The 27432-nt window shown below is 37.9% G+C and overlaps 1 protein-coding gene across 14 annotated transcripts in view; it reads left to right on the top strand.

The window, feature by feature from the left end:
• The window catches only part of MYO9A (myosin IXA), a 324456-nt gene that overhangs the window by 218797 nt on the left and 78227 nt on the right, over positions 1-27432 (top strand). For 10 of the 14 annotated variants that reach the window (XR_011164264.1, XM_069067272.1, XM_069067273.1 and 7 more), the window contains 6 exons: positions 1231-1353; positions 4391-4540; positions 11231-11550; positions 13410-14930; positions 20289-20388; positions 20941-21156. Coding sequence is in view for 13 of the 14 variants with exons in the window: in XM_069067272.1 (XP_068923373.1) it covers positions 1231-1353; positions 4391-4540; positions 11231-11550; positions 13410-14930; positions 20289-20388; positions 20941-21156 (2430 nt within the window). In the remaining variant the exon portion in view is untranslated. The remainder of the gene's footprint in view (positions 1-1230; positions 1354-4390; positions 4541-11230; positions 11551-13409; positions 14931-20288; positions 20389-20940; positions 21157-27432) is intronic. The other 4 variants (XM_069067274.1, XM_069067282.1, XM_069067280.1 and 1 more) reach the window with 2 other exon arrangements.

The following is a 27432-nucleotide window of genomic DNA, read 5'->3' as shown; positions in this document are numbered from 1 at the left end:
CCCTCCCCTGAAAAAAAGCCCTCTGGTGTTTTTCTGTCCAAAAAAAATAATAAGACAGTGTCTTATTATTGGGGAAACACGGTACTATTCCTCCCTTCTTCCTTTTCTTTCTTTAACCATCTGTTATTTGAAAATGGAAAAGGATAAAAAGTATTAACTTCTACACGGTAGGAATCCTCTACTTATGCTCATATAAGTATCTTTACTATATTTACATTGTCAGTAATGCCTTCCAATTTCCATTTGTTATAAATTGCTCCTAAGATTTGTAAATACTCCATCTCCTTAAGTCAGAAAACTTTAATTTTCTATATTCTTGGTACTCTTAAGGATTAATAGAACTCAGATTTGCCTACCCAAATATAAAGTATTTCATTCTTTGTATTCTTCTGAGTTTTCTGCATCTGATTTTTCCTTGACTGACTGCCACACAACTGAAATCCAAAGCTTCTCATTTAGTACAGCTGGCCTCTGCTGATGCCATTACTGGGTGGGATCATATAGCTTTCTCCAAGCTATATAGAGGCTTTAGTGTAACTGAGACCCTCTTAGTCACTCTAGGCTTCAAAACCTCATTTTTGGTCACACACTAACACCTGCCACATTTATGTATGTTTCTGTGAAAATAGGTTATGGTAGAATTACTTTTTCAATGTGTTATAGCATTCTTTAAAATAATTTTTAGAAAAGCATCATGATGTAGTAGAATAGACTAGGACTTGGAAGACTGGTGGTCTAATCTCAGTTCTTTGTAACTTTTAAGATTCACTTCACCTCTCTGCCTTGCTTTCCTTATCTCAAAGAGGAAGGAAAAGTGCTACGTGATTTTCAAGGTCTCTTCTTGCTCTGAGTTTCTATGATTCTTTAATTATCCAACACTGCAGTTACTACCTCCATCATCTTCCTAATAACCCCTAAGTTATTTTATCCCCAGGTACATGACCCTAAACTGGCTTTTTATACTGTTTAAATTTAAAGGATAAATTGTAATTATAAAGAACTTTATGGATTACACCAAGTCTTTTATGAACAGTTTTCTTTCCATTCCCACTACCACCCTTAGAAATTTGCCACTGCAACAGCTCACATGGGGCATTTTGTGTGATAATTGTTGTAGAGTACTGAGCACAGTGACTAGCACCTAGTAAGCACTATAGAAATGTTAGTTGTTGTGTTTATTATTATTACTTTTATAATAGTTTTACCATTGTTTCTTTTTCATTTTTATAGGATTTTGTGGACCATTTCCATGTTCTTCTCCAGCGTGAAACTATTCCTTCAAAATATAACATTCAAGATTTCTTCAGGAAAATAAAGCTTAGCCCCAGTAATTATCAAGTCGGAAAAACCATGGTAAATGCAGTGTGTCTACATTTGGTGTCTACATAAAAATTGAGTTTATTTACATGTCTGAAAAACTTTACCTAAGTCATGTAGAATAATGGGCTCTGAAAGTCAGAGGAGATATATTCAAATTCTCCTTCTGAAGCTTATTACCTATATGACCTTGGGCAAATGACCTAATCTCCCTAGATCTGCTTCTTCATTTATAGAATGAGGTGGTTGGACTAAATGTCCTCTGAGGTTCCTCAATCTGTGATCAAATGCAGTATACCATAAGAAAGTTGATAGGGCAAATGCTATTAGTTGATAATTGTAATAATAAAAAACCCTTAGCTCCATGTCTTTATTTCCAATGGGCTGTGGTTCATAATGCACCAAATATTCTGCTGTTATCACCTCAGACTTATCATATGCAAAATAGTTTCTCCATTCACTATTCCCAAACTTCACGTTCCTGTCTATCATACCACCATTCTTTCATTATTCCTAAATAGAATCTTGAAATTATACTTTGTTTTGCCTTTTCCTTCCATTTCACATCATATCTCTTGCTACATTGTCATTTATTTCTTGGAAATTCTCAGATTTTCTTCTTTTTTTATTCCTGTTGTCACCAGTGTAAACTGGAACTTTGTTATCCCTTATCCACACTACTATGCTAGCTCTTTCAGTGACTTGTCTGTCTCTCATATCCTTTCCTCTCCAATTCTAAATAAGACTGCCAGGATGCTAAGAACCATGTTCTTAGAACTCCTCTATTCAAGAACCTACAGTGGCTCCCTACTGTATGTACACTTCATTACAAGTAAATTCCTTGGCCTGGTTTTCAAAGGCTTCCACAGTCTGGTATAATCCGTTCCATCCAGCCTAACTCTCCTCTGCTTGTCAAGAGGTGGTATCTAATTCAGTCAGGCTGGAATGGTCAAATAAACTGAAGGGTTTTCTTTTTTTTAAGGGTAGGGGAGATATAGCCATCTATAGGAGACAGCAGGAAGGATCTAATAGATAATGAATGATTAAAGATAAGAGAGAATTGTGGTGATAGTTGAAGTATTTGCTAGAAAAGAGAAGATGAAAAGGAAGGAAACAAGCATTTATTAAATGCCTGCTATGGGCCAGGCACTAGACTAAATGCTTTACAAATATTATCTCATTGCATTGTCACGACTCTTGGAGGGTAGATGCTGTTATCCCCATTTTACATTGAAGAAACTGAGGCAAACAGAGGTAAATGATTTTCACAGAATCATACAGTTAATAAATTCTTTAGGCCAGATTTGAATTTAGACCTTCCTGATTCCGAGTTCAGGTTTCTCTACCTACCTAGATGCCTAAGTAGGATCAAGAGTGCATGTTGAGGGGTTGACTTTGGTGAGGAGGAGAAGGAGGACAGCCTTTGAAAAGGAAGAGTGCTGTGGGAGGCTTAAGGGAAAAAATAATGTTAGAAATAACCCCCAGAAAGAAGGATACTAAATTGATTAGGGTGAAACATTGAATGATTTCCTTGCTGTAGTAAAGTCCTAGTCCCTGCCCTCCACCTTACAGTCTTAAATAGGGTACTTTGTCCATAAAGAGGTACATACAGAGTAAAGTAGGTAACTTAAGAGGAGAAGGCATTTCTTGCTGAAAGTCCTGGGAAAGACCTCCTCCATCAGGTAGGGATTGAGGAGGGAGAGCTTTCCAGGCATAGAGGAAAGTCAGTGCTTACACAGGCACAAAAAAAAAAACATGTGCAGGCAGCAGCATACAGTCTAGTATGGCAGGCCCACGGAGGGCAGTAAGGTGTAAAAAGACTGAGGAGGCAGGAAAGGTTGATGTTATAAAGAGGTTCACTTGCCAAACAGAAGAGTTTCCATTTTATCCTAGAGACACAAGGAAACCACTAAAATTTAGTGATTTGGGGGAGAGGGGGTGACATACATGTGCTTTAGGAAAATCACTTTTTAGTTGCTGTGTAGAGGATGGCTTGAGGCAAGGAGACCAATTCAGAGGCTATCACAGTAACCCAGGTAAAAGTTTATAAGTTCCTGAACTAAGGTAATGCCTGTGTGAGTAGAAAGAGAAAGGTGTGTCCAAGAAATATTTTAAAGCTATAAATGACAGGATTTGGCAACAGATTGGGTATGTGGAATCTGTGAGGAGTCAAGGATCACAGTGAAGCCCACAATATACTTAGAAAGTGTAAATTAGACAAGTAGGAGAACCAAGAGAAAGCAGTGCCATGAAAACCTAGAGAGAATAAAGTGGTAAACAGGATCTGATGTTACAGGATGAGGATTGAGGTGTTGTGTGTCTAGTGCAGAGTGAAAATTTTCAGAATGAATTTTGACAGGCTGAAGTAGATCCAGAGTGTACTGTGTATGTGTGCTGTTGTGTACTGAGGAGAAATCAAAACTGCGTGATACAAGGATAGGTGCAAGATGCTAGTGATGGAGTAGATATGATAGAGAGGATTTATGCTTTGTGTATAGATTAGAATCATGTCCTCTGAGATTATTTGAATGCTTAAGTTCTGCATTTCTATGTATATACAATACAGTAAGGTACTAATAGGCAATGAATGGTGACTGAGATGTCATGATTGAGATGTGGTCCCTGTGTTATTTGAGGTTATAAAGTAGTAAGAGACATGAATAGTCACTTGGGATTCTAGGGTCTGCTGCAACTTCTTAATTTTACAGATAAGGTAACTGAGGCCTTGGAAGGTTAAGGGATTTGCCCAAGGTCATGCAGGTAGTAAACAACAGAGGCAGAATTTGAATCCATATTCTCAGACTCCAGAACTAATGTTCTTTCTTTTGCACTAGGCCATGAACACAGCTGAGTCCTGAAGGTCATAGTATTATCACTAACTTAACTATTGATGGTGAAGTTTTGCAGTGATAAGCATTATATTTGTCTACAAACAGCTGGCTCCTTACTGTACCCATCAGACTGACTCACATCATCTTCCTGATTACGTCTCTCTCTAGATGAAGTTTTACAAAATCACTTTTCCTGTCTCTACAAAGGTGATTTTCCTCAATCCTTTTCTTCCTTCTGTTAGGTGTTTCTTAAAGAACAAGAACGCCAGCACTTACAGGACTTGCTGCACCAGGAAGTGCTCCAGAGGATCATACTATTGCAGCAATGGTTCCGAGCCATGCTTACTAGACAGCGTTTCCTCAATCTGAGGCAGGCAGTCATCATCCTGCAGGTGAGAAAGACAGATCTTCCCAGCACATTTGGCTAGTTTCATAATTTTTTAAGCTTTTATTTAGTGTTTTTTTTTTCCATCATTACATGGAAAAACAGTTCTTTACATTCATTTTTAAAACTTTGAGTTTCACATTCTCTCCCTCCCCACCCTCCACCCCCATTGAGAAGGCAAGCAATTCAATATAGGTTATACATGTATAGTCATGAAAAATATATCCTTAATAGTCATGTTGTGAAAGAAAGCATAGACAAGAAAAATAAAGAAAAATTTTTTAAAGTGTGCTTCAATCTGTATACTGACACTATCAGTTAGTTCTTTCTCTGGGGATAGAAAGCATTTTTTATCATTAAGTCCTTCAGAGTTGTCTTGGATTATTGTGTTGCTGAGAATAGCTAAGTCATTCATGTCTAATTGTCTTACAGTATTGCTGCATTTCACTTTGCATCAGCTCATGCAAGTCTTTCCAGGTTTTTCAAAGAGCATCCTGCTAATCATTTCTTGCCTTTTTTTTTTTTTGAGGGCAATTGGGGTTAAATGATTTGCCCAAGGTCACATGGCTAGTTTTTGTGTTAAGTGTGTGAGGCCAGATTTGAACTCAGGTCCACTGACTCCAGGACCGGTGCTCTATTCACTATGCCATGTAGCGGCCCCCCGCTCATCATTTCTTATACTATAATAGTATTCCATCATAATCACATACCATAACTTGTTCTATTCTCCACTTCTAATTCTTTACCCCCAGTAAAGAGCTGCTATAAATATTTTTGTACATATAGGTCCTTTTCCATTTTGTTTCTTGTCTCTTTTGGGATACAGACCTAAGAGTGGTATTGCTAGGTCAAAGGGTATATACATGGTTTTATAGCCCTTTGCTCTGTAGGATGGTTGAACCAGTTCACAACTCCACCAGCAGTGCATTAAAGTCTAATTTTTCCCACATTTCCTTCAACATTTGTCATTTACCTTTTCTGTCCTCTTAGCCAATCCAGTACCTCATAATAGTTTTAATTTGCATTTCTCCATTCAATAGTAAGTTCGAATATTTTTTCATTTGAGTAGAGATAGCTTTGATTACTCCTTCAGAAAACTAATCATCTTTTGATCATTTATCAATTGGAGAATGGCTCTTTAATTTTTATAAATTTGACTCAGTTCTGCGCTTTTGAGAAATGAGGCCTTTATCAGAGAAACTTCAAAATTTTTTTTACAGTTCCTATTGCTAACTATATTTCCCTCTGTCCAGTTCTCCCCATCCCATTTATTCTGTTCTCTCTCCTTTCACCCTACTATCCCTCCTTAAAAGTGTTTTGCTTCTGACTACTCCTTCCCACAGTGTGCACTCCCTTTTGTCACCTCCCCCCTTCTCTTATCCCCTTCCCCTCCTGCCTTCCTGTAGGGTAAGTAAGATAGATTTCTATACCCAGTAGAGTATGCATGTTAGCCCGTCTTTGGGCCAATTCTGATGAGAATAAGGTTCACTCACTCCTCCTCACTTTCCCCCTTCCCCTCCATTGCAGAAACTTTATCTTGCCTCTTTTATGTGAGATAATTTAATAATTTAAGCATTCTACTTATCCCTTTCTCTTTCTCCCAGTGCATTCCTCTCTCACCCCTTAATTTTATTTTTTAGATATCATCCCTTCATATTCAACTCACACCTATGCCCTCTGTCTATATATGATCCTTTTAACTTCTCTAATAATAAGAAAGGTCTTATGAGTTAAAATATCATATTCTCATGTAGCAATGCAAACAGTTTTAAATTAATAAGTCCGTTATGATTTCCCTTTCCTGTTTACCTTTTTGTGTTTTTCTTGAGTCTTGTATTTTAAAATCAAATTTTCTATTCAGCTTTGGTCTTTTCATCAAGAATGCTTGAAAATCTTCTATCTCATTGAATGTTCATTTTTTCCCCCGGTAGGATTATACTCATTTTTCCTAGGTAAGTGAGGCTTGTTTTTAATTCTAGCTCCTTTGCCCTTCAAAATATTGTATTCCAAACCCTGTGATCCTTTAATTTAGAAGCTGCTAAATCTTTTGTTATTCTGACTACGACTTCATAGTACTTGAATTGTTTCTTTTTGACTGCTTGCAATATTTTTATCCTTGACCTAGGAGCCTTAGAATTTCACTATAATATTTCTGGGAGTTTTCATTTTGGGATCTCTTTCAGGAGCTGGATTAATTCCATTTCTATTTTACCCTCTGGTTCCAGAATATCAGGGCAGTTTTCTTTGAATAATTTCTCAAAAGATAATGTCTAGGCTCTTTTTTTGATCATAGCTTTCAGGTAGTCCAATAATTTTTAAATTCTCTCCTGCATCTGTTTTCCAGGTCATTTGTTTTTCCATTTCACATTGTCCTCTTTTTTTTCCATTCTTTTAGTTTTGTTTCATTGTTTCTTGATTTCTCATAAAGTCAATAACTTCCGTTTGCTCCATTCTAATTTTGAAAGAATTATTTTCTTCAGTGAACTTTTAGATATCCTTTTCCATTTGGCCAGTTAAGTCTGTATTTTAAGGTGTTATTTTCTTCAGTATTTTTTTGTGTCTCCTTTATCAAACTTTTGACTTGTTTTTCATGATTTTTCTTGTATCAGTTACATTTCTCTTCCCAATTTTTCCTCTTCCTCTCTTGATTTTCAAATACTTTTTCATCTCTTTCATGGCCTGACACCAATTCATATTTTTCTTGCAGGTTTTGAATGTAGGAGCTTTGACTTTGTTGTCTTCTTCTGAGTGTGTGTTTTTATCTTCCTTGTCACCACTAGTAACTTTCAATAGTCAGAGTTTTTTTCTGTTTGCTCATTTTCCCAGTCTATTAATTGATTTTTAAGTCTTTGCTAAAGTAGGGCTCTGCTTCCAGGGTGGAGGCCTCACTGTCCCAAGCTTCAGGGGTTTTGTGCAGCTGTTTTCAGAGATACTTCTAGGGACTTATAAATTTTCAGTTCTTCCTAAGTGGTATGATCTAAGGACAGGTCTTTACTTACTCTCCTGGTCTGTGAGTGACCACAAACACTTTTCTTCCCTGAAACTATGAGGAGGGTCACCCCTCCACTCTGGGCTCAAGCTCTACTTACTGTCTATGGACTGAGAGATCCAGAAACAGCAGCTGCCACTGTAGCTGCTGATGATAATTCAGTCACTCTCAAAGCCTGATCCTGGTCTGTGCTGGTACAGCCTGTGCTGGACTGTGTTCCACTCTTACCCAGGTGCAACAGACCCTTCCTGCTGACCTGTCTGATTTAGGAGGTTCAGGATTCGCATGAATGGAAAACTCAGCACTTCAAGAAAACTCAACCCAATGCAATTTCTTTAGAATATTTATTCAGAATATATGTATATATAGGCAAGTGAGAAAGAAACCAGAGATAACAGAGTGAAAGGCTTAAAGATGGAAGAATAAGAGCAACTATGATTAATAATGGAGATATATATATAAATATATATTTACAAGCATCACCATTGTGGGAAGCACCAACACCTGACCACACAAGTTGGGGAATCCCAGTACAGATGTCAGGGCCCCGCACAGGAGGGTCCCAGGCAAGATGTCTCCTCCATGAGTGAGATTCCAGTTTGGGGTCTGAATCTTACAGTTTAAGTAGTGCTGAGAAGAAAGAGGGCATCCTGCCAGGTGTTTTTAGCAAGCATCGTACCTTGTGTGAGGCCTGGGACAGAGGCCAATCCCTCCAAGTCCCCCCCCAAGAACGATGTTTCCTTGGAATGGCTAGTTCCAGGAGTTGGACAGTTATCATATCTCTTCTCAAGGACCTGGCCAGGGTCCCAGGAGAGGAGCAGCCCTCACGTTCTCAGGATCCTCTGTGCCCAGACAGCTCAGGGTAGTAGAAAGGTCATATTGAGGTAGGGCCTTGGTTTATGTAATCCTATTCCTCACAGAGGGGCTTACCTTGCCCCTTCACCTTGTAAGTTGTATTTGGTTTCTGTGCTGAGAGGTCTGGAAACCACCACTGCTGCAGGTGATCTAGTTACTCCAAGGTCTGCTCTGGACTTATTGGGGCCTGGCCTTCTCTGACCTGTGCTGGACTGCACTTCTCTCTTACCCTAGTGCAACAGACCTTTTCTGATGACTTTCCAAATTGTCTTGGGCTGGTAATTTGTTTCACTCCATCTTTTTGTGGGTTCTAGAATTTGTGTAGAGTCATTTTTTTAAAGGTTTTTGGAGGGGTTTGGTGGAGAGCTCGGGGGAGTCTCTGCCTTTTACTCTGCCATCTTGGTTCTACCTCTGCTAGTTTCATATTTTAATCTTTGCTTCTAAGAACAGAAAGCTTTGACACTAAGACCATTTTTACTAGCAATGTGCCTTATATGATTATCATTAGCAACAAAGGGACATGAGACATTAGTATTTGATGACTTGTATATTTTTATATAAAATTTTTCTAAATGATATTTTAGAATTAGAAAGCATAGAATTCTTACTATATACTGTTTTAGATGTTAGTTATATTGTTGGAGTGCAATCTGCAGGTTGCCCTACTCATTAACCTGGGCCATTCTTCACAGGATCTTTTTTCTTTGTTCTGAAACATCATCAGATTACTTATTCCCCCAAAAATGCACTATTTCTTGCCTATTACACCCTGGGATTATCATTCGGGAAAACTTAAGAGAAATGTCAGTCAGTCACTTGATTAATACCTTAGTGCTAGTGCCAGGTATTCTGTTCAGTTAAATGGGTACTGAAGCATCCTTATTGCAGATCTTATCATCACTCGTTCATGGTAATGTAGAGATTTTTGAAAAGATTTTAGGGGTGGCTAGGTGGTACAGTGAATAGAGCATCAGTCCTGGAGTCAGGAGGACCTGAGTTCAAATTTGGCCTCGTACACTTAACACAAAACTAGCCATGTGACCTTGGGCAAGTCACTTAACCCCAATTGCCCTGCCCTCCCTCCTCCAAAAAGCAAAAAAAAAACCAATTTATTTTAGATTCTGTTTTATGGACATAGTGGCAAATTATATGTCTTTTTTCGGAGGACCAGCCTAGCAAAGCTCAGAGTCACTCATCATTAGGTAGATTTCAGAGTAACAGATTTTTGGCCTCTCTTAAAGACCCAAGTATCATAGTGTGTCAGTAAAAGGAGTATATACTTAACCCTGGATGAAAATGTATTATATATTATAGGAATTCAAAGTGCTGAATTTTTTTAATCCTATGGGATTTCCTATTAAGGAAATAATTTTAAACAGTAATTTTTAAGAATGAGGCATAATTTATTCTTCCATACAGTGGAAAACACTGAATTTAGAATAAGTCCTGGGTTCTAACCCTCACTCTCCGGCTCAGTACCTAAGTTGTCTTGGGCAAGTTACCTCTCTGGGTCTTATTTCCTCATCTATGAAACAATGTAGATAGATTAGATGACCCCTGGGGTTCCTTCTAAGTTTGTTTAAATCAAAGATCCTTTGTATAATAATAATTAATAATAGGTAGCATTTACAGAACCCTTTAAGGTTTGCAAAGTATTTTCTATAGTTTTCTCTTTTGAGTCTCCTGACAACTCTGTGAAGTAGGTCCTGTCATTATCCTCATCTTATAGATAGGAAAACTGAGACTGATTAGAGAGTAAATGACTTGCCCAGGGTCATATGTCTAACAAGTGTCCTTGGCAGGATTTGAACTCGGGTCTTCTTGACTCTAGGTCCAGGGCTTCTTCATACACCTTTGACTATGTTCCCTAACCTGGCTACTCCCTTTCTCTACCTGACAAGGTACAAACTGATGTTCACAGTACCTTTTACTTCCTTTCCCAGGAGGTAAGGTAAATGGAATAAGGGATATGTTTTAACTGCTGTAGTACTTACTTTAAAATATACTCATTTCTTCTCCATGAAGTTTCTTTGAATTCCTGTTTAAAGCACTGGGTCAGGAGCTGGAAATGTAGACAAAAAATTGAAATTTTATTCTCAAGGAGTTCACATTCTTTGGGGTGATACCGCATGTCCACAGATACGAAAATACAAAGGAGAGAGCCCAAACTGGATAGAAAGAAAATGCAGCTCTTTCAAAGAACTGTATTACAGGTACTTCATCATTCAGTATGACATGAACCTGAACTAGCCAGCAATCTTGGATAAAGGGGTCAGCTCCCAATTTGAGGCAGACAAAATGGAGCTATCTATTAACAGGCTATTCTATGGAAGCAAATAAAATGGGGTGTACAAGGTGAGTAATGTCAGCCATGTGGCATAGAATATCAGTGCTCAGATCAGGCCTGAGGCAGGTACCATAGCAGAATGTGAAAAGAGGGTTGCAGTTGTGCAAAGGGAGAATAGATTTTGGTAAATATCTGCATTAAAACCAGCGTGACATCTCACATAATATGATAGGCTACATTATTTTTACCTCTTAACATTATATTTCTGAAAGTCTCCACAAAGGAGAAGGAATGAATTTGACAACTCATCCAAAGCCAGTGTTAGTAATCCTGATTTTCAGAGCTTTTAGTCTTTGGAATTTTCTTGGCCAAGAGTTAAGATACTCCAAGGAAAAACAAGGGAGTTAAAGTACAGCATATCTGAAAAACAAAATTCCTTTATCTGCTTTTGCTAAAATAACTTCTTGGTACTTTGTTATTTTATCATGGCACAGGACCATTTTCATTTGTCTAAAAAACTGTGGTGTGAGATAATCCTACAGCATACACTGTTGGGTCTTTTGTAGCGATCCTGGCGAAATTACTTGAGTAGGAAGCATGATGAAGGCAGAGGTGTCCAGGCTGATGCTCTGGTTCTGAATAATGCGGCAACTGTTGTTCAAGCTGCTTGGAGGGCTTACTGGGAGAGGCGGCAGTACCTGCAGATGCGAGCAGCAGCCTCCATCATTCAAGAAACTTGGCGGGAGTACTGCAGACGGAGGCATGCTGCTGCCACCTGCATACAGGCAGGATGGAGAGGATACTGGAAAAGCAAACTGTACAAGCAACAGAGAAACAAAATTATCCTGTTACAGGCAGCATGCCGAGGATTCAGAGCCAGGCAAAGGTAATTTGCAGCTGTAAACCAGTAAAGAAAACAGATGGGTGCCCTGTTGTTTCTAGAAGCCTGGGCACACGTGGTATGTAGAGCACCATTCCGATGAGATCAGTGTTTCCCAAGCCTAGGGTCGGATTAGGCTGCTTAACTAGAAAGTCACAAGAGAATATCTCAATCTCAGAAAATAGCTTCAGCACCTTCCCAGTTATGGAAGTATCACTAAGAAAAATGGGGTTTTTTAAAATACCTTTACACGTACCATAAACTATATATTTTTCTAAATTGCAACTGAGTGCTTCAGTTTTACCATATTGGTTTAGATAATTTCAATCTGGACCCATGATTTAATCTACATAGCGAGATCCTGGTGTGGAGATACACTCCACTGACTTAGGTCAGCCATTTGTCTGCAACTTAAAGTCTTAGTTTCTTGGAGTACTGTAAAGTTAGGTAACTCCCACAGTCAAAAAGCTAGTATGTTTCAGGAGCAGCACTTGAATCCAGGTCTTCTGACTTAAAGGCTAGCCATCTGTCCATTCTGCCTTGCAGTACCAAACCTCAGGACATCTCTTAATTGCTGTCCTCATACCACAGAGATAGCTTACATTTCATTGGTGTCCCCAGACACAACCCTTTCCCCACTAGACAACACAAAAACTGAAGGAAACAATGCCCGACAACCCTGCCACTGATGAGACAAACTGAGGGCCATCCAGGACTCCCAAGGGCATGCTTTCTGCAACTACCTACATTACTATCCTGAGTTCTTTTCAAGAAAGGAATATAGTACTGAAAATTTTAAGAATTCTCCTCTTCATCCCCAAGGATGGAAGAGACTTCTAGGAATGAGGGATAGAGGGTTTCTCCTCACAGTTTGTACTTTACTCTGTGGCTCAAGTTCTGCTTCCCATTTGTGAAGGTAGATGATCCTTACAGCTGCACAGGTGACTCCAGGAAGTTCCTTATCAAAATAAGGAAAGAAGGAATTGGGGAGGAAGTCCATGGAATAGTGGGAGGGTTTAGGCTTTCCAACTGAGGGAAGAGCTTGTCTGAAGTAATAGGGGAGGGACCAAATTCCTAGGCTTATTTTCCATCCTAAATTGCTCAGCTTTCTTGAGGTCCCTTTAATTTAATGTGGTGTGTGTATATGAAAGAAGTATGTTTATTTACTTTTACTAAAAATTAGAGATTTCTTTCAAATATGTCTATTTTGTTTTTTAACATGGTAATTTTGCATGTTTTAAGTATTTACATATATGTATATACATGTATATGTATTCCTATTTAAATTATGGTTTAATTGGGGGGGGGAAATGGTACATCAGGTGTCAGAAGACTTGGTTTTTAATTCAGTTTCTCTTACTTAATTGCATTACCTTGGGCTAGTTATTTTCACTGCCTGTTTGCCTCTTTGTAAAATGAAGTCTTTGGGATAATGATGCACCCCAAAAAATGAAGTCAAAAAGAGTGTCATTGAAAATTTTTTTTAATACACAGAAGAAAGCATAAAGAAGTTTAAAGGAGATACAGCTAGTAATAATGTTTTAAAACCATGTTAAATCTAGTATGTGCTTTAAAAAAAACATGAGTAATACATTGACTTTCATATACAGTCTTTTGCTATTCTTTGTTTTATATGAAAGTGATCACGTTAATATTTATCAAATTCACTACTAAAAAAGTTTGGTTTTCTTAAAATATTGTTTTAACCAGATAATCACTAACATTCCTTTCAACTAACATTTTATCAGTCTGGGATAAAATTTAAGAGATACAGCTTCTATTTTAACCAATACTATTTATCCTGTATCCAGTTGTGACCAAAATATGACTCTGAAAATTCATGTTATATTTCTTTTTTTATATAGATTTAGAGCTTTGAAAGAACAGCGATTAAAAGAAACTAAATTGAAAAATGGATTAGCAATTAAAGAGAATGCTCTAGAGATTTGGAGTTCAGACCCTTCCAAATGGGAGGATGGATCATTTGAAGAAAGAATGAAAGCTGTAGAAGAATACAAATTTGTAATAGAAAATAATCGGATCAGCCATGCCAATTCACTGGACATTTCTGAGGACTTACCATGCAAACGACAAGAGAGAGCTATTAGCCAGAGTAGCATAGACTTGGAGCAAGATGTAATTGTAAGACAGAGACGCAAGTCATTAGAGGATCTCAGTCAAAAAAAAGTAGGGCGAGCAAAAAGAGAGAGCCGGAGAATGCGTGAGTTGGAGCAAGCAATATTTAGTTTAGAATTGCTGAAGGTCCGTGGTGGGATTTCTCCTTCAGAAGAGCGTAGGTGGTCCACAGAACTGATTTCTGAGGGCTTACAGTCATCACAAGGAACCCCTGAGAGTGAAAGTTCTCAGGGAAGCTTAGAACTCTTGAATTTTGAGGAAACTCCAAAAAGCAAACCAGAGTCAGTGTTTTCAAATGAAGGAGATTTAGAGATTCCCTCACCGAAGGCACAGAAACCTTTACCCCATGATTCAAATTTTGATTTACAAGAAAATACCCCCATAGTATCAGATGAGAACAGTAATATCTTTATTAGAAAGATGTCACCCTCCATTTCAGAGTTTTCAGAGCATGTTGCCATGAAAGACAAGACAGGCAGCGATTCTCAGACCTGTAAGCCACAGTTCAGAGAACCGTTCATCCCAAATAGTCTTCCAACTTTCTATATACCACCACAAGATCCTACAAGAGTAAGTCCTGAGCTTGGGGCAAGTACTTGGAAAAACACAGCTTTGGGAAGTGAAGAAAAGCCAGGGATAGCTTTTACCTTGGACACAAACAGAGAAAGCAGAAAATATCACTTCACTGAAGAAGGTAGACCAGTGGCTACTGCTTCCATGAAAAATACTGACTTTTCTAATACTGTGCTTAAGAAGTTAGAAAAGCTAAATATGGAAAAGGAAGAAAGACAAAAGCAATTGCAGCAGCAAAATGAAAAAGAAATGATGGAACAGATTCGTCAGCAGAAAGACATTCTGGAAAGGGAGCGAAAAGCCTTCAAAAATTTTGAGACATCATGGAAAACAGGAGAATCTTTGCTAACAAAGCCTGTCCGACCATCAAAGCAAACAGTTGAAAGGCCACAGTCTCTCCTCATAAACCCTACAAACAAGGAAGAACAGAATGTGCCAGGATCTTTGTCAGTAACTATTAAAGGCCTTACTGTTACCCCTGATCAACCAGTCCAAAAGGACCGCCCTGTCACTATGTTCTTTGAAGGTAAAGAAAACCAAAGCCAGTCTGGTATTTCACAGATCAGGACTGATGGGTGGAACACTAAACTGAATGTAGCTTCCAAGAGGCTGCATTCCCAGGAGGGAAGGACCAAAGTTATTTTCTTCACACCAAAAGACCATTTGGGTCCTTCACAGTAAGTGAATATTTATTTGATTTTATACCAGAATCTTCCTTGAATATTGATTGCTTAGTGCTCAAACACAAGTCTGATGATACCACTCCCCCCGCTCGGTGAAGTATACTGGTTCCTTTAGGATCAGATGCCGACTCTGGTATTTAAGGCCCCTCCCCACCTTTCTTAAGCCTACCTTCCCAGCTTTCCCTTGCATTACTTCTTTTTATATTCCCTAGGAACTCTTCACACTAGCCACATGACCCTCCCTATGTATCTCTACATCTAGAATACCCTCCTTCCTGACTTGTGCTTTTTAGAATCCTTAGTGTCCTTCCTTGCTCCACTGCCTTCTACAGAAAGCCTTTTATTATAAACTTCACTCCCCAGAGGCTAGTTCCCTCCTCCCATCACAAAATTTATTTTGTATATACATTTATATGTAAATTGTATCTCCTCTGTAGAAGATAAGCTCCTTGCATCTACAGACTGTTTTCATTTTTGCTTTTGTATTCTCAGCACCTACCTCTGTGTCTCACACATAAATCAGGCAGTTTACTCAGCAGAGCAAATTCTGTTTAAAATTCAACAGGTCTTGGGGCATCTATGTGGCTCAGTGAATAGAGCACCGGCCCTGGAGTCAGGAGGACCTGAGTTCAAATCTGGCCTTAGACACTTAACACAAAAACTAGCTGTGTGACTTTGGGCAAGTCATTTAACCCCAGTTGCCCTCCAAAAGAAAAAAAAAACAAAGTATTTATAAATACTTTTTTAAAAATGTTGTTGTTGTTTTTTTAAAACAGGTCACCTGAAGGTAGCTATCCATCACGACCTAGTGAGAAACTTTAGGCCAAGAGCAGCAGCCCAAGGATATTATAAATGTTTGTGTATTCAGCACTCTTAGCAGCACATAAGCCTCCATCAGCTTGGAATTTGAAAAAGGCAATAGGTTTTGCCACGGCTTGTGGCATATATGTGGTCTTTATAAATTCCCTAAGGTCTCTGGAGCCATAATAAGTTAAAAGTATGAAATTTAAAATCTGCAAGTGGTATTTAAAACCAGTATGAAAATTTTGGACAATTACAGTAGCTAGATATATGCAGTGAACTTATTCAAGTTGCATTTAAATGAAAAAAGGGTATAGTAAATGAGAAGGTAAATCATACCCTGTGGATAATGATATTGAAATAGTCTATATCAGGGGCAGCCAGGTAGCACAGCGAGTAAGAGCACTGGCTCCAGTGTCAGAACGACCTGGAGATCGAATCCTGGGCTCGGACACTTAGCACCCACCCAGAAACACCTGGCCGTGTAACCTTGAGCAAGTTACTTAACCCCAATTGCTTAGGGGCAGCCAGGTGGCTCTGCGAGTGAGAGCACCAGCTCCAGTGTTGGGATGACCTGGAGATCGAATCCCAGGCTCAGACACTCAGCACCACACCCAGAAATAACTGGCCGTGTATCCTTGAGCAAGTTACTTAACCCTGATTGCTTAATAAAAAAAAAAAAAATAGTCTATATCATCTACAAAAAGAATACCAGTTTGCTGTTAAATATCATTAACAGTTTCATTTTCTGGTACAACTAGACTTATTGAAATTTTTGAAGTTACAAATGTTAAATCTACACAAAGCCCCTATATGTTAATAGAAGATTCTTGGATCTCCTAGCTTTTCTTCTATGAAATGCCAAAAAGTTATGATTGTATTTCTTATGCAGCCCAGCCATAGTTCAGCCATACTTGCAGGAACTGAGTTATAATCTGTTAGGAAGCAGCTAGACTATTCAGAAAAACTTCACTGCAGTACAGTAGAAAGAGCACCAGGTCTGGAGTCAGAGAACCTGGGTTCACATCTCTATTCTGTTTCCTGTTATTAGTAAGTCACTTAAGTCTCTGGGCCTCAGTTCTTCATCTGCAAAATGAGTGGGCCTGGACTTGTTAACTTCTTTGGTCTCTTCTCCAAAATCTGTGATCCTATTATTGGCCTACTGTGGACCACTAAGATGACACTAAATTATCTCTCACAGACTGATTCTCAGTACTTCCTTTTCTCTAGCCTCTCTCCACCCTCAAAACTTTCCCCAGGTTTTTTTTTTTTTTGCTTAAAGCAAACAGACTATTGTAAATTGAATTGACAGGTGAAGATCTGATGTTTGAAACTGAAATATAGTAGAACTTAATGACCACCTGAAGTTTGTTTTTTGTTTTGTTTTGCATCCCTGTGATTCAGGGATTTTCCATTATACTTTCCTTCATAAAGATGCTGATAGTCCAAAGAAACAGATTTTTGTAAAATACCTCAGCACACCTGAGTAAAGTTTCATGTCATTACATATTAGTATATTGTCTCCAAAAAATTGTCCACCACAAATACTCCTGTTTGACCATGCCACAATTTCTTTGGTTCAATACCATGTATTCCATTAATTTGGAATAGAATAGGTTTGTGTATGGAATATTTCAGAAGCACCATAGTCAATTCTTAAGTGGTCTTTTCAGCACTTTTCCAAGCTAAAACCATATAAATCTACTAAGTCTCCTTTATTTTATCTCCTCAGAGAGTTGCTTAACTTGAAAAGAGTATGTTGTATGAAAGTATTTTGAAAATTATTTATACTACAAGTCTCTAGTTCCTGATATAATAGCATAAGAGATTTTATTTTTTCATGGAATCATAAAAATCTTACAACTAAAAGAGACTTAGCAGCCATTTTACAGATGAGGAAACTGAAGTCCAGCATTATTAAGTGAGCTGCTGCATAGCTGTTTAGTGACAGAGTGTAATGTAATGCCAAGGAAAGGCAACTTTCCAAGGTTCAAAATACCAGCATAGGTGCTCTCCATTTTATTCAGTGACAAATTAAGAACAGAGAAGATCAAAATATGACATCATTCAAAATACACCATTTACTAAGTGTGATTAAATAATCTCCAAGTACTACCCCACCCCAGGACCTTCCAATCCTTCAATCAATTACAGAGTCCCTGTTCTAAATACTACTCCACCCCTAGGCTGTACCTTCATTGAGTCCATCACAAAACCCCTCTTCTCAAATGGAGATTAGTTTCCAATCATAAGTAAAGTACATTCATTTGTTCTATCATAGAACACAAAAAGGTCAAAAGTTCCCCACCCTTGGATCACAATTGAATCTACCCCAGAGTTACAACACAGCACTTAATACCCAAATGGAGGTCTTTTCTTCATCTTGACAGGAGGCAAGTTCTCAGCAATCTTTGTTCCTGGGGAGACAAAGCTTAGCAAGGCCACAAGATACATTGCCAGTCTCTTCATTAATTCATTCTCTGTCTGCAGAACAGTCCTAGGACCCCTGAAAACATTAGCAAAACCCTCTTCCAGGATTTCTGTAAACATACAACAAGAAAATCCTTCTTCAGGGCGTCGGAACCAACAGCAAGGTTCCAACACTTCTGCAACAACAGGACTGTCTTTCACCAGTGGACAAATCTGGCAAAACGACATCAAAACAGACAGACAAAGTACCAGCAAAACATCCATGTCTCCTCAGTCCTTGGCAGCTCCGGGGGCAGGTCTCAAAAGTCCAGGGCAATTCAAAGTGGCCCTCAGCAATTCTCTCAGTCTCTCTCTGCCTCCAAAGGTGCTGCTTCCAAAAAGTTCTTCTGCCTCTCTCTTGTCTCGCGTCTCTCTAAATCTATGTCACCAGCTCCTCCCAGTTCAGCACTCTCTTTTCACATCAACAAGTCCATCCCACAAGTGGGATTAACAAGCTCTGGGTTTTAACACAATCAAACCAAAAACCAAGCCAATACAGGGGAATCTTTAAATGCCATTACTATTACATAGAGCTGTGTCTAGAGTTATCAAAGTCAAAACTTTAAAATTGTTTTAAAAACCTTCCCATTATAGGATACATGCTTAGGAAGCAGTTAGCTTCCCTGACCAAAGACCTGTCAAGCAGACCAAACTCCAGCTAGGTGGACAGCCTTCCCTGCCCACTAGAAACCAGGTCTCTTCAAGGGTTTCTTTCAAGGTACCATATGGTTAGTTGACTTTTTCTAAGTTGGTAAGCAGTCATAGGGTATTTTTAAAGATGCAGACTGCTTTTTATCACCTTAGAGGGCAACCAAGATGAAATTGGCTGAATTATTAGACACAATAGTCATATTTGGAGAAAGAATCAAATCTTTAAGGTAAGAGATCTTTAGCACAGTTATTCATCTGGACTGTCTTAAGGTTTCCTGCTTGGACTGGGTGATTACAGTCACTCAAAATGTATTTTAGGCACCTACTATGTACCCAACACTTTCCTGTCGGGGAGGGAGGTAAAAGAGGGAAATTTAAAACAGTTAAGACATGATTATTGACCTCAAGGAGCCTGAAGACTTGGTGGAAAAAACATATGTAATGGTTAGATAATAATATTAAAACAACAGTATATAATTAAGACTTAAATTATGTAGCAGTAGATATAAGAGCAATAGGGTTTTGTTTTTTTTTTTTTTGGAGGGGGGAAGGCAGGGCAATTAGAGTTAAGTGATTTGCCCAAGGTCCCACAGCTAGTAAGTTTGTCAAGTATCTGAGGCCATATTTGAACTCAGGTCCTCCAGACTGCAGTACCGATGCTCTATTCACTGTACCACCTAGCTGCCCCTATATTTATTTATTTATTTGTTTGTTTTTGGAGGGGCAGTTGGGGTTCAGTGACTTGCTCAAGGTCACACAGCTAGTAAGTATGTCAAGTGTCTAAGGTTGGATTTGAGCTCAGTCCTCCTGGCTCCAGGGCCAGTACTCTAGTTACTGCACCACCTAGCTGCCCCAGCAATAGGGTTTTAAGAGAAGGTCTGGTGTGGTCTGCTATAAGACAAGTGGTACTTTGTAATTTTAATCAAATAATCTTGAAGAGTTGTACATAAAATAAATAGGAATGGGAAATTGACATTGTGTAGCCATTCAAAGAAAATTTGAGATTTTTTTCTGTTCAGTAGCTTTTTAAAACCAGTGTATATCAACACTAAATAACCTTGTGCTGCCTAATTTTCTCTACCTATATAATACTTTAGTTTTTCTGTGTAGTGTCTGTATTCTCCTTTTTCATTTAACATAATACTTCCCTTATGCCATGAGCTTAGAGACCTGGCTGTATATTTAAGTTCATGGTAAAGTATACTATGATTACTTTCTGAAGCTCTGGTAGCTCAGTATTTTCAAGATAATTCTTGATAACAATGGAAGTCAAGTAAAAAAATAGAAAAATAATTTGGGAATTATGGAAACTCAAGAAGTATTAATGGGTGAAATTAATAAAATTCTAGTACTTATCTAGATAGTTTTGCTGTATATTAGTCTTTATAGGAAAGAATCTTCTTTTAATTTGTCTAATTATGTTGTCTTAAGTTTCAGTAAGGAATATTTAAGCCATGGAAATAATCAGTTCCACACAAGAGGTGAACTACCTAGGAAGCCTGTGAAATTGACTGGGCCAGGCAGAGGAGAGGTAAGCAAAAGATTTTGCTTATTCTTTTAACTGAAACAAATTTATGTTGATTTGGGAATTATTCTACTTCCTGACTGCCTCTTATTCTACCCATCTTGATTACAAACATTTGTGATAAAAGAACTGTGAAGTAAACTGATTTACTAGTGAGTAAAGGCATCCTACTGGCAAGGGAAGCACAAGGTTCTCCAGGAAAGTTGGGATCACATCCAAAAATGTCAGTAGGGCAGAATTGTACAGTTTATAAATATGACTGTAGTAAAGCACTGACCCTGAACCATGTGAAAGGAGGACTTGATTGCTCTATTGTGAAGTCTAGCAGCATAGATTTCCTAACATCTGTTTCTGACCTTTTTCCTAATAAGCAATGCGTCCTTTTTGTTTATCCCACTGCCATTTCTGCTCGTAATGGATATGGTGGGGTGGAGGGATGTTTTAAGGAATACATTAGCCCATGTGAGACCTACACTTTGATGCCTTACATCAGCAGAATCTCCTTTTAAAAAAAAAAACAAAACATTGTTATGTTATCTGTTTTATCATTTGGTCAAGCAGGTTGCCAGACCGGCCCATAAAAAGAAAGCTCGCATGGCGCGGACGCGCTCCGATTTCTTGACTAGAGGTACTTTTGCTGATGGGGAGGGGGATACAGAGGAAGATGATTACGATGACATTATTGAGCCCTTTCTACCCCCTCACCAAGATTCTCACCCTGAGCCAGGGCCTTCAGCAAGCGTGGGGCAGGCCTATCACAGTGACTCGGAAATGGTAATTTTACAACAAATATAAGGGAAACAGGGAGTAATCAGTTGTGATGGGAATGTTCATTGCTAACCTTTAGCTGTACTGACATCCTCCACTGCTTTTTTTCCCCCTTTCTTTAATGATTTTGTAAATGGAAAGCCTCAGTGAACAGAGCAAATAACGCAGTATTGTATGTTTCCTTTTTTTTTTTTTTTTGGCCTTTTGGAGGGCAATTGGGGTTACGTAACTTGCCCAAGGTTACATGGCTAGTATTTTTGTGTGGGTGTTAAGTGTCTGAGGCCGGAACTGAACTCGGGTCCTCCTGACTCCGGGGCCAGCGCCTTACTCACTGCGCCACCTAGCCTCCCCAAGTATTGTATGTTTTCAATGATACAGAAGCACTTTCACAATATATATTAACACATGAAAAGTGTTAAGATTATTTGTAGTGTTGATTGAAACCACACAATTTTAACATACTGAAGTTTTCTGTTAGTTTAAAAAGTGGGGGGAAGAGGAGAGGTATGTAAAGAACTATGGCCCAACCTATAACTAACATGTATCTTTTGCTCATTTAATTCCCTTTATAACATTAATCATTCTACTGTGTCCAATCCAACGTGCTTTAAACATAACACTTCGTTTTTTGAGGTCATTTTTCAGTAAAAGAACCTATATCAATATTTTTAGCTAACAACAAAGACAAAAAAATTATGCTCCTTATACCCCCTCCCCAAATATTGTGGATATGGTCATGGGTACGGCTTTCAAATAGTATTTTAATAAGTTTTTACTATTCTGTGAAGTATCACTCACATATAGGCATGTATGTCACATATATATTAATAAAAGAATGGAATGCTTAAATTCCACTTAATTTCCTTTTTAGCAATTAAGTACCTTCAGTACTTAACTTACTGTGGGAAGAAAGTTTTAGAATATTCTTATTGTTTACTCAGTGAACAATTTCACTTAGAAGACTTTTTTATCTGATGCTACAGTTTCTAAGTAGCTCTAGAAATTTGTATGCCTTCTTAGCCAAAGATATGGTTTTGAATTTCTTCTTTTGTCCAGAGTAGCAATTTTAACTTTGTCATGTGGCAGTACATTCAATTTTTAAAATATCCAAACTGATGGTTCAAGAAACAAATGGAAAAAGACAGGAACCATTCAAGTTGGCCATCTTGAACTGAAGTTTTTTAGAAACGGTAAAAAGATGAAAAGAGGCAATTCTGATAGAATCTTTTGCTGAGAAGGCATATGTATGTAGAGATCTGGAAGAAATTTCAGCTATCTACTACAGTCTCCTCATTTTACAGATGAGGAAATTGAGGATCTAAGGATAAAGATCAGGTAGTCTGGGATTGTCAAAGGAGCATCTGGATTAAAAGAACCTGGATTCAATCCCTGTCTCTGACACTACTTCTTATAATCTTCAGGTAGTCATTCTGTCATTAGAGCCAGCTTCTTTTCAGTAATGACAGGTGAAGTCTTATTAGAAGTAACTCATATCCAAGCAACAAATAACCAATCTAAATATATAGCCTATAATTGAAGTTGAGAATGGACAAAGGAAAGACTATTGTGAAAAAGCCTTTGCTATCACTTTTTAAAATTATATATAAATTATTTTAATTTTTATTTTCTAATATTTAGACCATGCCTAAAAAAATTCAAATCGATCTCTCTAGTAGGATAGATAAGATCTGGTCATATTGCAAAAAGTAGATTTGTTCCTTAAAGAGCATGAAACTAACATGTCACTGCTGTTGCATTCCTGAGTGTTTACCGTTTTACAAAACATTAGTTCTCTCAGCACAGATACAAATTTAACCCTTTCTGAGAAACTGAAAGGGAACGGGGCTCACTGAGGATTCTGTCCTTTAAAAAATTCTCGTGTATCGCTTGGGAGCTCTTGTTTTGATTCTTCTGTCTGCCTAGTTTGACCGTCATTGCATGCATGTAGATCTAGAACTCATCAGAGCACATTCATCTCTTTGCACTCTCTTACTAGCTCTTTTTTTTACTGTTGGGTACAGGTGGCAGGGTACATCTTTGGTGGTCATGTTTTTGAAAAAACTTTTTTAGCAAATGCTAGTGACAATGGATCTTGTGGTGGGAGGGATAGTCAATATGAAGGGGTGGGACTTTTTAATATAATGTGGAAATACTCTATTCTATTTGTGTCTTGATTTATAGGTACAAGATTGAAGACTAGTCCTTTCTAAATGTCTTATTGAGTTTACTGAATGTAGAACCCTTCTGTTATTTAAAATAGCCAGATTTACAGAGATCAACTTTATGAAGAGTATTTATGTTTTAATGACCTATTTGACTTTATGACAAAACAACCTACAATAGGAAGGGCTTAGCCATTGGGAAGCCTAGAATTTGTCTTTTGCCTTAAGTTTCAATGAAACTAATTGACAGATACTGAATATGAAGCAAATCTTCCTTTGTAGTAGTTGTTCTAATAGGAGGAATAAAGCAGTTTATCATTAATATATCAATTGTTAATTACCTTAAAGTGTCATTTATAAATATCAAGAATTGGCTAATCATTTGTCAGTTGCTTCCCATTGAAAGCAATCTATTCAGTACTATCTATGATCTTGCTGACCTTTAAAAAAATTTTTTTTCTTTTAGGGATCTGCTCCCTATGTATATAAATGCCATTGTCACCCATTTTTCATATGACACTAAACCAGCTTCCACCTAACTCAGGAGGAGTGACTTTATAGAATCATAGATTTATTGCTTTAAGGGACTTGAAAGTCTTCTTCCTTCATTTTACATGTGAAGTAAAAGGTTCACAGAGCCTAATAAACAGTATTTTGTGAAAATGAATTTTACGGTTTTATTGCCTTTTGCTTTCTGGGCAGTGAATAAGCTGGTTAAAAATCACTTCTGTTTCTCTTTCTAGTATTGTTAAAACAATCTTCTCTGTATTGCTTGGTCTCCTGGTTTTCTGTCTTTGTACTCTCTCTCTCCACTTTAGGATTTCAGTAATCACCTTTACTCTTAATGACTTCCACATCTAATAGCTCCAGTCCAAAAAAAGATTAAGATCTGAATTTCCAACTTCCTTCTTTACATTTCCATCTAGTTACAGGATGTGGGTTTAACACATTCCACTCCTCATAGATGTTTCCTCACAAGTCACATAATTTGAATATTTGTTTCGAATATCGATTTTGAATTTGTATCCAAAAAGGCTAATGCCAAATGATATTTATTCTCCAGTACTTAAGATAAGTTTCATGAACATCAGATTGTAGCTCAAAGTTAACTTTACATGTGTGACAGATTTGTAATTTAAGATGCAGATTTATAGTAGGCCAAGTTTCAGAGTTTTCCTAGATGAGACTTCTAGATTTATAAAATTTTTATCTAGATCTAGAAGAGACCTCAGAGACCATCAAGTTGAACCCCCTTCATTTTATAGTTGAAACTAAGGCCCAGGGCACCTGGAATATTTGACTTTGGTCACACAGGTTGTAGTTGTTAGAGGGAGAATTCAAACCTCTACCTTCTGACTTCAGAACCAATGCTCCTTGCAGTGTACCAAGCTGCTTCTTAATAATATATGTAAAGGGCTTTGCAAACTTTAGAGCACTCTTGGTAAATGCTAGTATTTATAAGAAGTACCCAGGTAGCCTGTGGCATGTGGTCTTAGTAGAACCTGGGTCACCTTCCAGCCCAATTTTATATGCCAGAATATTTCTGAACTGTTAGGTCAGTTGAGGAGAATTGAAAACCAAAGAAGAAACTGCAGTTTTTTAGCTCTCTTGAACTTCCTAGCAACATTAGCATTTCTGTCTTAACAGAATACCATCTTGCTTGCGGAATTCTTGATGTCAGAGATGGATGTTCATTTCAGCAACCTTCCAGTTAACATTCTAAACCAGAAAATGTGCTTTTTACAAGTTCTCTCTCAAATCAGTCACATAATGACTATTTCTATTGAGTCAGATTGAGCTTGCAATATAATAAAGCGACCAGATCTTTTTTCCAGTAAATTGTTACCTGGTTATGCTTGTGTCATCTTGTACATATGAAATATATGGTTAAAGAACTTAGGCTGAAAATCTTTTGAGGGATGGTGAGCCATTGTCTAGAGTCTTAATTCCTGCCAAGATATGCACTTAGAAGTATCCACAAACAAATACTGTTCACTACCCCCAAAATATTTGACAGCATTGAAAACCTTTTGTTCTCTGGGTAGAATCAAAGAATTTTAGGGCTGGAAGGGACCTTAAAGATCGGCTGGTCCAACTACCTCATTTACACATGAAGAGACCAAAGAGGTTATGTAATTTTTCCCAGTTCACAGTTAATGAGTGCAAGAGATAAAACTCAAATTTTTTTTGAAAAAAAATTCTTTTGATTTCCAGACTTGTGTGGGGTGGATAAAATAGGTAGTTACTACTAGAACATCATGTGTGTTCCCAATGTCTACTTCCATGGATAAGAAACCTATGAATTCTTTGTCCAAAGATTTGTTCCCTACTTTGAATGTAAGCAGCGTGAGTATGCAGGGTTTGTACACACCTGGTCCCAGTTTCACATTTATTTCAGAAGTCTTTGACCAAGGTTATTAGTTACACAGAAGACCCAGGGTCTTCTTTTACCTTAGATTTACGGTCCATATTCAATAAACTAGGTAGAACTAAATGCCTCCATAGGCTTTTTGAATTAGATATTTCGCTACCTGATATAATAGGCCATCAGTAATTTCTGAAAAGTGCCTTCATTCCCAAAGAGTGGATCCTAATTCTTTAGGAAGTGTGTTCTTTTCTTTCAGCCAGCCATATAACCTTTATGGGCCCTCTAGGTGGCACCATGGATAAAGACTGGACTTAGTATCAAGAGGACTCAGACCTTAGACACTTACTGGTTGTTTGACCCTGGGCAAGTCACTTCAACCTGTTTGCCTCAGTTTTCTTATCTGTAAAATGAGCTAAAAAGGGAAATAGCAAGCTACTGCAGTGTCTTTGCCAAGAAAACCTCAAATGAGGTCACAAAGAGTTGGACGTGACTGAAATGACTCAACAATAATAACAAAATAATCTTTATAGGTTCATCCTGTTAACTGCAGCTCCCACTAGTCCTCTGTATTCAGAAGAGTCAAAAACCTATGTTTATACAGATCAGCGGCTTAGGGGGATACATTTTCTGAGGGAAGAATCCACAGGTGTAGTTGCTAAGGTTATTGTTCTTCAACATCAGTCAATCCAACATGCATTTATTAAACACCTACTATATACCAGATAACTGTGCTAGGCACTATGTGTACAGTTACAAAGTGAGAAAGTTCCTTCCCTCCTAAAGCTTACATCCCACTGAAGGCTTACAAGTATTCACAGATAAGAGGTGGGAGAGTGACTGGGAGATAATGCATAGTGATAAAGGAGGATAGATGAACAACTAAGGATAGCTGGAAATTGAATGGAGGCACTGGAGCTGAGCTTTGCCAAGAGTTAAAGATTTCAAGAAAGCAGGCCAAAGCAGGGCAAACATTGGAGGCCTTGGAAATAGTCGGTGCTATGTTTCTGGGGCAAACCATGCAAAGTGATATGAGGGGAGAACAGCTAAGCTAGTTGGGCTGGAGCACAGTGTGCACAAAGAAGAGCTATGTGTAATCACATGGAGTCTTCCTCCCCATTCTTATCTTCTGGAACCTTCCATGCTGCTTCTGTACATACCTCTGGCCTCAATCTTCCATTACTCCCACCAAGAGTCCAACCTCCCCTTCTGAATACCTGCAGTCCCATTTGTATTATTCTTATGGTACCTGTAATAGAAAATCTTTTGTATCCCTTTATATTCTATATATATAACTGTGTACCTTGTACACAGTTGGTGCTCAATAAATTTTTGTTTTCTATTCCATAGTTGTCCATAAGCACCCTTTATGACTTTCACAGAGAGATTGAAGGCTGAAAAAAAATCTCAAATCATACTCTCCAGAGAAGAGCTATATAGAAAATAAGAATGAAGTAGCAACAAGTGATTATAATTAACTAAGCAAGTTAATATCACTACCTTATATAGCGTTTGCACATTATACATTTTGAAATTACTAGTTATGAATACTAAATTAAAGTATTATTTTCAGAGACTATTATTATTTAAGCATTTAGCTGAAATAAAAGTTAAATTAAAGCTAGTGTCAAGCTTTTAATATTTCTACAATTTATTTTTGTATTATTTCTCCACATCAGTCCGTATTCTTTTTTTTTTTTTTTTTTTTTTTTTTTTTTTTGGAGGGCAATTGGGGTTAAGTAACTTGCCCAAGGT

This window comes from Petaurus breviceps, unplaced genomic scaffold (assembly GCF_028583685.1).
Source record: "Petaurus breviceps papuanus isolate PSGF00001 unplaced genomic scaffold, PetGlider_PUasm1.0 90740, whole genome shotgun sequence".
Lineage (NCBI taxonomy): Eukaryota > Metazoa > Chordata > Mammalia > Diprotodontia > Petauridae > Petaurus > Petaurus breviceps.
Note: the sequence above shows the minus strand (reverse complement) of the source record. Positions and strands in the feature narration are given on the sequence as shown.